This window comes from Corvus brachyrhynchos, unplaced genomic scaffold, assembly GCF_000691975.1.
Source record: "Corvus brachyrhynchos isolate BGI_N302 unplaced genomic scaffold, ASM69197v1 scaffold549, whole genome shotgun sequence".
NCBI classification, from domain to species: domain Eukaryota; kingdom Metazoa; phylum Chordata; class Aves; order Passeriformes; family Corvidae; genus Corvus; species Corvus brachyrhynchos.
The window spans coordinates 88,167-102,208 of NW_008240055.1; the positions used below are offsets into that span (position 1 = coordinate 88,167).

Consider the following 14,042-nt stretch of genomic DNA (forward strand, 5'->3'; position numbering starts at 1 on the left):
CCCCCCCGCCCCCCCCCCCCCGCCACTTTAACCAACTTTCTCTCTTCTCTCCGCATCCCCTCTTCTGCCCGGGCTGCGGGGCTCAGGGGCTTCGGGTTCGTCACGTTCATGGACCAGGCTGGCGTCGACAAGGTTCTGGCCCAATCCAGACATGAACTGGACTCCAAGACGGTGAGATGACTTCTCTCATCTCAGGGGTGTATTTGCCGGCGGAGCGGCTGTGCTCAGAGCAGCCGTCGACTGTAGTGTTTGATTTCCAGTTAGAGGTTGTAAACTATCGATTCCTGATACGGATCGATGGTTCCCTTCTCTGTGCCGCTTGCCGGCGGGTAGCCTAGCTGCCGCCCAAGCAGTGGGCTCACCGTGTGCCGATTCCTGGTGTGGGTCTGTAGATCCTGGTGATGGTTTTCCTCTCACCCGTTGGTTGTAAGGCCCATCTGGGCGGTGACTCTAGCCCTCTCGAAGCTGGGTCACCTGAGCACATTTGGGATGAGGATTTGTCCTGGGAAATAAGATGTGGCTGCGTTTGGAGAGAGGGAAGCCGCCCTTTCATCCTGTGTGCTGCTGAGCACTGATCACTTCTCAGGGGTGCTGTTCCCTGGCGCCCAGGCCCTGCTTCCCTGGCCATGGTGGCCTGTGCCCCCCCTTCCCGGCAGAGAGCCTTCATGCTGTGCACCTCTTGTGGTTTCCCCAGGCAAAGTTTTTGCAACAGTCATGGAGGTTCAGGACTTTATTGTCTCCGAGTGTGGTCAGTGCCTGCCTATGTGGGCCACCACCAGCCTCTTGGAGTGGCTGTGGCTCCAGCCCTCATTCTGCAAGTTGGGGTGATGAGGAGCCCCAGCTGGGCCAGCAGAAAGATTTGGTGGCTCACTGGACTAGTGGCATAACATGGTGGGTCCTGCCTTGTGAATTTGTGGCACTCAGGAGATGTGCAGGCTGTTTCGAGGGGTGGGGGGGGAGATGTCTGAGTGGGAGGTCCCTTCTCTTTAGTTTTCGTGACTTGCCTTCCACTGAATTCCTTTTCCTTATTGATGCCCTGGGGTGAAGGTAGGGATGGGGGAGTGGCAGGGGCTGCAAGGGGATGGCATGGTGAGGGGACATGTTCTGGCTCCAGGTGAGGGCTGCTGAGGAGTCCAAATGCACAGCTTTATTTCTTACAGTGCATGGCCCAGGCGTCCTAGCCTTTATCTTGGCAGAAGGAGAGGGCGGGAGAGTAAGACCCTCTTTCTTAGGGTTTACGGCATGAGTTGCAGCAAGATTTATGTCTGTTCCTGTTTAACTGCCTGGATCACTCCCTTTGATGTGCACAGGTCCTTCCTCCCCACGGGAGCTCCTGGTTAAACCTACCCCAGCCTTCCTGACTGAGTCTGGGTCCCCAGGATTCCTAGCTCTCCTCCTTCCAGGAGTGATGTAAAGTGAGTTTTTCTCTGAGGGGGATTTACAGTAAAGTCTTTTGAGGAGGACCCAGGGTTTTCTTTTTTCTCTTTATTTTTTTTACTAGCCTGTGTAAACACAGTGTCTGATCAGCTAGTCCTGTTGTGAGTCTGTAGGCTGGCGTAGACGCCTCTTGGAAAGGCAAGTGATGGATGTCTGTTGTAGCACTAATCCTGGAAGTGTTTCGTGGCTAGGAGTGAGCTGAAACCCATGGTGTCTATTCTTCTCCCCAAGCTGCCGCTGCTGGCTGTGCGAAGGCACTCTGCAGCCCACAGTGCAGCCCACGAGGGCGGGGAGGGATGGTGGGCACTGCAGGAGAACAGAAGGGCCTCATGGCGCAGGGCACGTGGGGACCAGCCAGCCATTGAAATTCCCTGCTGCATCTGGCCCGCTTGCCCGGCCGGCACGGCACGGAGAATGGGGACAGTTTCGCCAGGCCCCTCCTTTGTTAGGAACTTTGATCCTTCTCCCCCTTCATTCTCGTTTTTTATTTTGTGCTGTTTTCAGCTGGTTCAGATGTTTTGGGGTGTTTTGCCTCATGAGAGGTTGGTCTTGTGTTAGCACATGGAACCTCCATATGCTTTTTCCCTGCTGAGCTGAAAGGCTCTGCTGTGAGTCATGGGTTAAATGACACAAGCTCATCTAAATCTTAATTTAGAGCTTTATGAAACTTTGCAGAAAAAGGCCTGGTGTCCTGTAAGGACAGCCTTTTCTTGAGGCTTGGTGTCTCCTGGCAAACAGCATTTGATAGACAGTGTCTGCTCAACTTGTTGCTTCATTGTTTTCTGATTCTTCCTACCCTAATGAAGGCAGTTGGCCTGATTCTTCGGGACAGCCTTGTCCTTTTCAGACTCCTCTTTTTTGTAAGCTGGATAGCAGCAGACTACAGGGTTATTTTTGAAAATACTTGATATGAGAATTGGCTTTACAGCATTCTCAAGGTAAAAGATTTGCGTGACTTTGTAGAGCTGCAGCTGGTTGCTGTCTTGGGCTGCTTCTTTACATGCTCTGGGAAGAGCACTTGGCAGTGCTGGGTCACCCCATCATTTCTTTGTTGCTGTCATTGAGTTTTTTTGCTGGGTTTGTCTTTTGTGGTGGATGGAGTGATCTGCAGCTCCCTGGCAGTGCAGACCAGCAGGGCGGAGGTAGTGGCGGAGGTACAATGAACGAACAAACTCGGACCTGATGTCTCACAGGTCCTTCCGAGCCCTCCCTGTGCTTTGGAACACTGATAGCAGCTGGACTAAGACAGGAGTTACGCGACCTGAGCTATGAAATGGGGCTGTAGGTGGCCCCCGGGACCTGGCTGGCCTGTTGATACACTTGCGACATCAGTGGGATTCCTCATCCCCAAAGCCTTGTGGGGTGAACTGGAAGCAGTTTGAGCTCAGGTAACTTCCATTCACAGCAGCCTGATCTGGAGTTTTGTTTTTTGGATACAATCTGAGCAGTTCTGAATGCTCTTAGCAGATTTCTATCTGGGTTTGTAAAAAGGATCCATTACGTCAGTGGGTGACACTGAAACACAACTCCTCCAGGGCTATTTGTTTTAACACCAGAAGTGAGGGAATAAGGTACCAGTGCTTTTGCTTTAATTAGGAAAGACTCCAGCCACCAAGGAGCAGTCCGGTTTGAGTAACTTGAGTCTGGCACCAAACTCACTCCCCTCTGCATGTTCCCAGGGCTGCGCTTGCAGTCGGTCACCCCAGCCTCCCTCTACCTGCAACAATAGCTGGTTGTGCAGAAGAATTTGTGAAATGACTGCCTGCTCTCTTCAGCCAGGAGGACATGTTATCTCTGCCCAGTTGATCACACTCAGGGTAATGAGAAAATGAAGCTGAGCTTAGCATTGCTGAGTATGAAAGCATCTTATTGGCAGGAGCTGAATGACACTGACTGAGAAGTAAAAGACAGTAGGTTATTGTTTTTGCTTATTATCTGCCATCAACCTCCTGGTCTCCTGCCGTCCCCCATCCTCAGAATTCGCTGTGGGTGTCTGCACTAGCCAGGAAGCAGTGGGGGTGTGTGTGTGTGGGGAGGGGAGGGCCTGGATGGTTCTGATGCCCGAGGGAGGCACTGGAGGGTATGCTAATCAGCTGGCGCTTGGAGCTTGGGGAGGAAGGTTTATTTTTGAGTTTATTTGTGCTCTTCACTTTTGCCTCTGTTTACCTACATGCTGAGTTTATTTAAGTTGTAAGCTGTGAGTCAGGATGGAGGTGCGGAAGGCAGGGAGAGAAGCTGGTGGAAGGGCGCAGGGGGGCCAAGCTCCGTGGCTGTGAGACAAGTAAAAGGATGCGGGACAGGAGGGCAGCCAGGCTGGAAAGCTGAACAAAGCAGTGAGAGGAGCTGGAGAAACACAGCTTCCTTTTGGGCTGTTGGAGCTGCTGGGCTGATGGGACAACGGCTTCAGGCTGCCCTCCCAGCTGCAGCCTGTCCAAGTGCAGGGATGAGCCAAACCTGCCTTTACCACAGGTCTTTGTAAGCTGATTTGTAGGTCTGGATCATCCCCGATGTGATGTAACTTTACAGGAGTTGCTGTAAAAATAGGCTATAAAGAAAGAGGTGGTGGCTGAGGAGGAGAGAAGGCTTTGTGGGTGTTTGGCTTGCAGCTGCATTAGTGTTGTCCCAGCTTTTGTGGTGGTGCTGGTGGTGGTGTGAGGCCAGTGTAGGCACACGCTCATCCGTGCTGAGCCCAGCAGAACGTGTGGCACCTGGATGGCGGCTTGGGACCTGGCTGCTCCAGCCTGCAGCAGGTTTACAGGGAAGCTGAACAGGCATAATGGAGGCTAGGCTCAGCCCGCAGAGGGAGGGAGGGAGACATTGCGGCTTTGTGTGCAGTGCGGCCTGGGGAGAGGGGCAGCACGATCCCTGCGGCTGCAGCCTCTGCAGACAGGGGGCCTGGGCTCCTCGGGTTAATTTGTGCCATCCTGTCTGCTCTTTTATTGCTTCAGTCTGTGTTTGAAGGGATGAAACGTTTGGGGGTTTGTGCGCTGCTTCGTTTCTGTCTCCTTGCTACCCAGGTGAGCTCTGTACTTGTAGGCAGAGTGAAGGGTGAGAGCAAAAAGGCAAAAGAAACCACTTTTAATATGAGGCTGGTGATGCAAGGCACCTAGGGGCAGGCCGAGCCAGAGGGTGCAGCCCAGCCTGTTAATCCCAGCATGTGATGGGCTCTCAGTGCATCTGCCCAGTGCTCAGCTGGAGATGGACCACTGCATGCTGGGACTTGTAGTCTCCCTGGATTACACCTTACCAAGACAGAAAGATGTCTGCAGCTAGCTTCATTTTATGCACCTCAGGTAGATTCTTTGGGTTTTTGGCAAGGTGCCACATGGGCAGAGACAGCTGCACACATGGAGGAAACTCTTGTCTGTAAATAGGCAGGAAAAGTGTATTCACCTGTTCTTCCTCACATCTCTTTCAGATTGACCCGAAGGTAGCATTCCCTCGCCGAGCACAGCCCAAGGTAAGCACTGGGGGCCCTTGTGCCCCAAAGGGAAAAATTGTGGTGGTGAACCTTGTCCTTCTGAGCAAGGTGGCCAGTGCATGCAACGAAGTTGCTTGCTGGGGTTTGCTCAGGACTCACCTGGAGCACAGTGCTGGGAGTTTGCATGGCGCTGAAGGAACCAGGAGGCCCCTTGGTTGTACTTCAGGATGCACTAGATAGAGCTGGTGGATTAAATGCTGCCCAGGGCGAACTTAGTCCTTCTGAAATTGCAGACAATGGTTGGAAGTTCCAGGCCTTAGGAGATGTGGAACAGCTCCATGCTGTGATGTGACACAGGTGGAAGAATGTTGTGTGTGTGCACCTGTGTGTGATAAATAGGTGTGTGGCAGGGAAGGGGAGAAGGATTTCGTTTTGTGAAATATCCTTGTGTGCTTCAGCACTGGAAAAGGCAGAAGGAGTTTGGTGTTGGATCTTAACCTGCAAGAGGCTCTGGCATTAAAATGCGCAGTGGCAGGAACTTTTTCCAGGTGTGCGGCTAGAAACTTTTAGCTGAGGAGCCAGCAGCAGGCTGGAGACTGCCTTTAGGCTTTGGGTCTTCCTTTAACTTGGCTCTTGGATGTGAGTTTTAAAGTTTAAAGTTTTAGGTGTATTCCAAGTGCTGTTATGGGTGAAAGAGCTGGGGAGAAGTTGTGTTGAGAAGCAGAGAGGGAAAAGGAGACTGGTGCTGGGAGGGAAGTAAGGGGTTCAGGCACTGAGAACAATTGGTGAGCAGGTATCCCAAGTAACTGGAGCCAGGAAGCACATGGTAGGAATTGGGTTAATTCCATTAAGCAGTTTGGTGACAGAAGGTGCTTTAGTGTTAGAACGGGCTGCTCTCCAAGCCAGGGAATTGCTGCGGATTAGCCCTATGCTCCTTGGGGTAATTAGGACCATGTGTTCCTCTAAGAGCAGGGGTGTAGCCAAGCAGCTAAGGGGAGGATGCAGCTGGAGAGCTGGTTCAAAGGATGTCGGTGTGCCTCAGCCTAGCAGCCATGGCCCCTCTCAGGGTAGTTAGTTTTCTTCCTCGTCCCAGCTGTATCAGTGAGAAGTGGCAGAAGGATCTTGTCTTTGCCTTCTTGCAGAGGCAAAAGTGATTTAACTGGGTGTTGACTGGGCTCCATTTAAGTGACTGGGGAATGGTAGTGAAATGAGGCTTATTCCATTTCAGACTGGAATGCTGTGCAATTTGTGGGGTAGGAGGGCAGAGCCTAGGGAACCTGCCTGTGCTGGCAGGCCTCCTGCCACCCTGGGAGCAGAGCAGGTACCTCTGGGGTTGCCTGGAGGAGGCTGGCTGTGCAAAGTGGCAGGGCTGGGGAGGGGACAGCTGTGCCCTATGCATTTGGGGTGGTGTCACAGTGCCAAGGGAGCGGTGGCAGGTTGGTGAGGGGAGAGGCTGGTAATTGTCTGACAAGGAGGTGGTGGCTGGGTGCTGGCACATGTGATGGGATCTGTGAGGGCAAGAGCATGAATGTGGTGTGGGATAGACCTGCCAGCCATGTTTGGCCAGAGGGCTTCAAGAAGGTGGAAGCTCAAGTGGAGCGAAGGGAAAAATGCTTCCCAGCAGCAGAGGGGAGTTAGTGGCCTTTTGAGTCTCGTTCTCTGCTCACTCTGGGTTTACATGGTGAATTTCTGTCCTTCCCTTTTCCAGATGGTGACCCGAACGAAGAAGATATTTGTGGGTGGTCTGTCTGTGAACACTACTGTGGAGGATGTGAAACAGTATTTTGAGCAGTTTGGGAAGGTAAGTCTCTTGAGTGGTGTTGGATCAAAGCTGTTGCTTCTGGGGCAAAAGGAGTTTTTCTGAACTTTTGTTGTGGCGGGATTAGAAGCTTGAGTCTTTTGCAAGGGTTAAGTAGATTGAAGGTCAGTTACGGACGCTGGCTAGTTGTAATGTCCTTGTAGGGGCTACAGCCAGTGACTCCTGCCCTGTGATGATTTGAAACAGAGTTTATCCTTGTTCCCAGAGTTGCTAGGACCTCGGCTATGGGAAATGGTTTTCCAGTTTTTCCCTATCCAGAAGCATCTTGTGGCTCACAGATTTACAGTTTGTTCAAATGCTGGAGGAAGGTTTGTAGACACTCCTAACGGAGTGGCTGCTTTATCAAACCTCTGATTTTGGCCTGTTTCTAACTCAAAACCTTGTGATTGATCTTTCAATAGTCCTTTATTAAAAATAAGTGTTTTGGTCCTGAAACTTCTCCTGCTGAGTCTTGGGCAATTGGTGCTGTAAGTTTTGTACAGCTGAAGAAAGTTTGGCACTAAGGCTGTCCCTTGTGTTGGTCTGGCTCTTCTGTGGCAGGTGGCTCAGGGAAGGGTGGGCTACTGTGGCTGGAAGTCGCTTGTGCCATGGTCCATGACAGCCAGGTGTGTGAATTGTGAGACTGGACCAAATCTGAGGATTGAAGGGGGCTCAGTTGTGACCTTTCAGCTGAGGAGGTTGTCAGCATCCCCAGGAGCAATATCAGCAGTATTAGACTGAAGGATCCCGAGATTTTTAATGGGATTAGGAACTGAAGGGGATCATTGTACCCAAGTGCTGAGTGTGGTCACCTCTGTGGCAGGACTTTGTGACTGTTTCACTGTTGTTCAGTGGTGGTGTGCATGGGTTTGCTCTTTGGGGCAGGAAGTGTTGGATTCTGAAGCTGTTGGGACCTTCCTGCCCAGTTAGGAGGGAAGAACATGGTTTGGTGGGTGGGTGGTAACCTGGCCAGAACATTGCTGATAGCATCATGGACATGGAGGGAAGTACCATAAGCACTGCAGTGTGGGGATGAAGGCTTGGTATTTATGTTCTTTTGAAATTTTCTGCAAAAGGGTGATGTTATGTTAAGGCACGTTAATTAGTGAAAGGAAAAGGAGTTTTGTAACCAGATTTGCCATATTGCTGAAACTTTTGGGCAGAAAGTTTGGGACAAGTACCTGCTCAGAACCTTTGTTCAGCTTCTGAAGCCAAATTTGCACGTCCTCGTGTGCAAAGTTCACTCCTAAGAGAAAGTGGTCAGATATCCCCATGTTTGCCAGTTGTTAGCTCTGTGTGGTTTCATTTTCTATAAGAAATAAGCAAATTCTCTTGTGTCCCCAAGACACAAGTGGTAGCATCCTTGAGGGTGCTACTGCATGTGTCTGTGCAGTCTAAAGGTTGTTTGACTTGCAAGTTCTCCTATGCTGCTGATGGGTGTGTTTGATAGGAAAACAAAATGCCTTGGGCATAATCCCCTTTTAATCTTGACTGTATCCCTGCTAATTCAAAGAAGAAGCATGTCATGGAGTATTCAGTTTACAGGCAGTTACAGGTGCTCTAGTCTGAGCAGCCCTTTTCAGCTCTTTTGGGGTGTTGTCCTGTTATGTTTCTCTTGTTTAATGGTTGTGTGCTGAGAGGTGTCCTGACATCAGGAGACTGGCAAGGACTGGTTGTGTGAGACTGTTCTCTGGAGTGGGCAGAGGGGAGAGTTCTACATAGCTCGGTGCGATTCATTTCCGAAGAACCAGTGTCCCAGACAACATCCAGTGCTCCAAGCCTTCATGAGGCCGGAGCAGCTGTCCCCTTGGCTCTGGGGAGTTTTCATGGGGAGAGGTTAGGGCTGGTCAGATTGACTTGATGGTTTTGGGGGAGTTTTCTGACTCATCTGTTCACTTCAGATGAGAGACTCCTCAGAGCTCTTGTGTAAAGCATCATTCCTGGCCTGTAGCCATCTTCCAGGCTAAGCCTCAAATAATTCACCCATGGCCAGGAGAACTGTTTCCCGAGAGATTCTCCCCAGTAGATAGCTCGGTATGGCTGATGAGCAGGATCAGCGGGAAAGTGCGTTTCAGAGGAAAGCCCCTGTAGCCTTCAGCTCTAGGTTTCTGAGCTCTGAATGTGCCAATGTATGGTTTGTAGGGCTAAGAAAAGCCTGTTGCCTTCAATTTCAGGTATGACTCATGGAAAACATGATTTTGATACAGTCTCTTTTGGTGGCTCTCTATGATGTGCTGGGGCCTCCCAGGTTTACGAGGTCTCCCAGAATCCTGCCTTTATGGGTGTCCCAGACACCATGAATGGTCTTCATCTCTTCAATTCATGGCATCTTTAAGTGAGAGGTGCTGAAGCTCCAGTCGTGGTGGTATCCTCATCTCAGAAAATGTTTTTTCAGACAGACTTTCCAGGTCATTTGGGTCCGGTACTGCTTCTGGAATTGCATTGGGACTGTGTGAAAAGGAACTGTTAAGGATGCCCCTTTAAAGCATTTCTTCAGGGGACTTGCCCTCTGAGGAAAGGGCTTTGTAACTCTGTTCACCCTTCTTCCAAGTGGCTCCACAGCTTTTTAGCACCTGGCAGGAGAAAAATTGCTCCTCTTTCCTCCTGCCTGTCCAGGAAAGGCATGGAAACACTTAGGACCTAGAGAGAAGAGAGCTGAGAGGAGCAAGTCATCCTGTCTTGATTCCTCAAGCTCACGGTGGCAGGGTCCCAGGGGTGATTTGTAGTCAATGGTTGAGAATCCAGTGGCAAGCTCAGTTTGGATCTTGGCTTCAGGGGGAGATCATGCTTTGTTTCTGAGGACAGGGGAGGTCAGGCTGCTGGATGGCTTTTGCATGAAGGTTTGTAGGTAACCCTCAGGCCACAAGCCTGAGTGTGTCTTAGATTTGCCACCACTTAAGGCCTTTAAATTAGGATAGATGCTTTTGAAAAATACATTTTAGCCCAGACAGAAAGCATGTACATGCTGAAGGAATTACAAGAGGAAGTGCTATGGCCTGCAGAACAGATGAGGTCAAATTAGATTATCATAATGTTCTCTTCAGTTCAAATCCGTGAACTGCAGCTCACATGTCTACCAAGGTGGTTTGTGTCAGGTCAGAACCTCCTACGTCCATTAGCAGGAAAAAATGGAAGTTTAGTTGGGCTGCAAAGGAAATGGTTTTTTATTTCATTAGACAAAATTCCCAAATCTGATTTTTCCATTTTGGCATTTCTGCTTTTTCTCCTATTTTTGTTTCGTTTTGTTTTCTTTCTTTGCTGTGTCCAAAACCTTCTCTCAACTTTGTAAAATGGAAGTGGCAAAAGAAGGGTGAAAATGTGTGAAAAAGAAACCCATGAGTATTACTTAGTGATAAAGCAAGAAAGGGAGAGGCTGGTACCCCAGTTCTTCATATCAAAATACTTGATTTTAACAGGCACAAAAGGTGAAGCTTCAAAGAAGATCCCAAATACAGTGTGAGAGTCTCTGCTTCTAAGAAGAATCATTTTGGGTTTTTTTTCCCGTCCAAAACTCTGACTAAAATACTAGGGCTACTGTTTTCCTGAGAAAGAAAATACAAAGGTTTTTTTTTAGTACAGGGAGAGAGACTGAGAAGTGACCTCAAGCTGGCTGTGGTTTGTCAGGTGCAGCTGCAAGGACTTTGAACATAGTGGGATCTCTAGGAAACACTTCTCTGGTTCCAAAACTTGAATCTCTCTGAGATGCAAGCTCAGGCCATGCACATGCTTTCTAAAGGAGATTATTTTTTCAACTGTAGGGCAGAAGTCCTGGAAAGACTTTCATTCACAGTATGTGTAGCCAAGTAGTTTGGCTTAAGTTGGATGGTGTTGAACATCTTTAGACAGCACAAGGAATTATTTCAACAGCTTCTCTAGATTCAGGCTACCACCCTCACTGAAACCTGCAACACAAAGAGAGGAGGAAGGTGTCTTGCACCTACCACCTCAGGCACAGCTAGTCCTCTGTCTAGTTCAACATGTATGAAAATGCCAGAGGAGCTCAAGTTGCAGATTTCTCCTTTTCTACTTTGACCTATGGGAACATGTTGTTCTGTATTATTTTTGGGGAGGAAAAGGGATTGTCCGTCAGAGTAATTTCTTTGGACTGTTGGGTCTCTGATCTTGTAAGAAAGGTTATTTGTTTCAAATCAAAACTGAAAAAACTCTGATCATCTTTCTAATGCAAGAGTTGGTCTAATGAAGTTTTGTGGTAGAGAAAGTCATATAAATTGCAAGGTAGGAGAAGGCTTAGAACAAATAGTCTTTTTCTCATGGAGCATATATAAACTGTGAAATCTTTGCCACAGGATGTTGTTGCTAAAATTTACATAAGCTCCAAAATGTTTGGGCAAATTCATGGAAGGTCTTTTAACATACACAGACACCCCTTTGAATTTAGAAAATCTCCAAATCACAAATAGCTTGGAAGGGGATAGTGTTCTGGGATCTACGGTAATATTCTTGCCTTATCTTTATGTTCTTCCAAAGTTGTCTGTTGTTGGTTGATATCTTGGGAGGTTTTGGGCAAGGCAGAGCTCTGCTCTAACTTGGTGCAGCCAATCTTTCGCGTGTCATCAGGAGAGAAGCTGATCTTTACGGAAATTGGAAGTGCAGAGGTCCTGGAAGAAATGGGGGCCTGCACCCGAATCAGGTGTTTGAACTCATGGTTTTGTTGTATGCTTTTGCATTTGGTGAAGCAGCAGTGCAGGAAATACATTCACAATGACGTCTTTGCATGACTCACTAATCAGTTGCAGCACCAAGGGTGCTTGGAAAGTGCTTAAAACCAGTCTACATCTCTCGATGGGCCTGAGGTAATTGTGTGTGGATGAGTCGGTCATGAAAGCTTGGCCTCTCTCTGAGGCAGCTCTTGCCCAGAGGTTTCCTCTCTAAAAATACCCTGGAAGCAAACAAGAAAAAAGATCTAAGGTCTGAGGGGGGTTCTGACCTTTGGGCTGCCATCTAATACTTCATCCAAATTCTGGACCCTTTGCCTGAGAGGTCCTGAGATCTCATTGGGGTGATGGCATTTACTGTTCCAATGAGAGAAAATCACAGTATCTGAGGTGCTGGATCTGATGAGGGTTTGTAGGTCTGTTACAAATGCGTATTCATGTACTCCTGCCAGAAAAATGGGGTGGTTGATTTGGGTGTATGAAATGAGTTTTCTGTGCTGACTAATGGGAGACCCTTCAGATACTGATGGCAAATGTCTTTCAAGGAAGACTTGTTTCTGTGCATACAGTGGGCATGATTTTCCTCACTTTGGATTGGGAGAATGTTTAATTAATTAATCCTTAATCTGCTCCTCTCTGGAAATTTCAGGGATCAAAGCTACTTGTCAACCTGCTATGGATTTCCAAACTGAATTTTGGATTTTCTTCCACAGATCAGAGGGCAATTTATGTAAATTCTCACACTTAACATGGTTGCCATGAACAGATGGGGAGGGGAGGAGAAGGGGAATCTGATCACCTCTCTTGTGGCAGTAGGCGGTTTGGCCTGTGGTAACAATGCCTCTGGAACAAAGGGTTCTCTGTGCTCTGCATCTGGCAGGCACATAGCCGAAAACACTGTAGCAGTAATGGTCATCCTGGGGTTCATCTGATATTTGCCGGATGCCTGTGTGAGAGCAGGCAGGAACACCTGGACAGGCTGTTCTGCTCACCTGTGGCATGGAGCAGGCTCTGTCCCCTTGGCCAAGTCTCATTCCCAGAGTTCTGAGAGTGGCCAGCAGAGTGGGGTAAGAAGGGTCTTAATGGCACAGGACACCTGCTCCTAGGAGCCAGGCTCTCTGTCCATGCATCCTCCTCCCTGGAACTGGCCTGTCCTGTTGGTGTAGCTGGGAGAACCACACAGGGGTGTTAATGCTATGTGTCTCTTGACAGGATGGCCGAGTGGTTTCTAGATAATTTGGTTTATATTTTCCGTATGGAAGTTGTCTCAACAGTTACTATTTTTCTGCCTGACTTTACTACAAGTATGTTGCCATGATTCCTTCTAGGACCAGCTCAGCCATTTTTATTTGCAGTTCAGGTGGAAGATGTGCATCTCCACAAACACTTTGAATATTTACAACTTTCAAAATCTACCCTTGTGAAAGTGCATCCAACATTTCTGATCAAACTGGTATTGGAAATCATTAATTTTTAAATCTGCTTGAGGATGTCATTGGCTTCCCCCATAGCAGATAACTAGGAATGAAACAGGAAAATTGAAAGATATTAGACTGGGATTAAACCCATGAAAAACCCCAGGTATTTTGGCTGAGGCTGCATGGATCATTTACGATTATGGCACCTTTAAGTGAGAGGTGCTGAAGCTTCAGTCGTGGTGGTATCCTCATCTCAGAAAATGTTTTTTCAGACAGACTTTCCAGGTCATTTGGGTCCGGTACTGCTTCTGGAATTGCATTGGGACTGTGTGAAAAAAAGAACTGTTAAGGATGCCCCTTTAAAGCATTTCTTCAGGGGACTTGCCCTCTGAGGAAAGGGCTTTGTAACTCTGTTCACCCTTCTTCCAAGTGGCTCCACAGCTTTTTAGCACCTGGCAGGAGAAAAATTGCTCCTCTTTCCTCCTGCCTGTCCAGGAAAGGCATGGAAACACTTAGGACCTAGAGAGAAGAGAGCTGAGAGGAGCAAGTCATCCTGTCTTGATTCCTCAAGGTCACGGTGGCAGGGTCCCAGGGGTGATTTGTAGTCAATGGTTGAGAATCCAGTGGCAAGCTCAGTTTGGATCTTGGCTTCAGGGGGAGATCATGCTTTGTTTCTGAGGACAGGGGAGGTCAGGCTGCTGGATGGCTTTTGCATGAAGGTTTGTAGGTAACCCTCAGGCCACAAGCCTGAGTGTGTCTTAGATTTGCCACCACTTAAGGCCTTTAAATTAGGATAGATGCTTTTGAAAAATACATTTTAGCCCAGACAGAAAGCATGTAAATAAAATCACTCCTCGTTTTTTCCTTCTTATCTAGGGGACGCATAGAAACACTTAGGGTCTAGAGAGGAGAGAGCAGGGAGCACCAAGTCATCCTGTCTCGATTCCTCTAGCTCCAGGTACCAGGTTCCTGGGGGTGATCATTTACAAGGGCACTTAGTGACAGGACAAGGGGGAATGGCTTCAAACTGAAAGAGAGTAGATTTAGATTGGATCTTAGGATAAAGTTCTACCCTGTGAAGTTCGTGAGGCCGTGCCACAGGTTGCGCAGAGGACCTGTGGCTGCCCCATCCCAGTGTTCAAGGTCAGGTAGGATGGGGCTTGCAGCAACCTGGTGGAAGGTGTCCCTGCACACAGCAGCGGGATTGGAACGACGCGATGAATCCCTCGAGAATGCCGATTTGCCTGTGCTGGGGTGCTGGAGGCCCCCGTTGGGTGCTCTCCCGCAGCCCA

The 14,042-nt window shown here is 48.8% G+C and overlaps 1 protein-coding gene across 1 annotated transcript in view; it reads left to right on the forward strand.

Moving 5' to 3' along the window:
- Positions 1 to 3: 3 nt before the first annotated feature.
- Positions 4 to 14,042, forward strand: part of MSI1 (musashi RNA binding protein 1) — a gene marked incomplete at its 5' end in the record, with an annotated part of 27,824 nt that continues 13,785 nt past the window's right edge. Inside the window, 3 exons of the mRNA XM_008641623.2 lie at positions 4 to 171; positions 4,856 to 4,897; positions 6,567 to 6,659. Coding sequence (XP_008639845.2) covers positions 4 to 171; positions 4,856 to 4,897; positions 6,567 to 6,659 — 303 coding nt within the window. The remainder of the gene's footprint in view (positions 172 to 4,855; positions 4,898 to 6,566; positions 6,660 to 14,042) is intronic.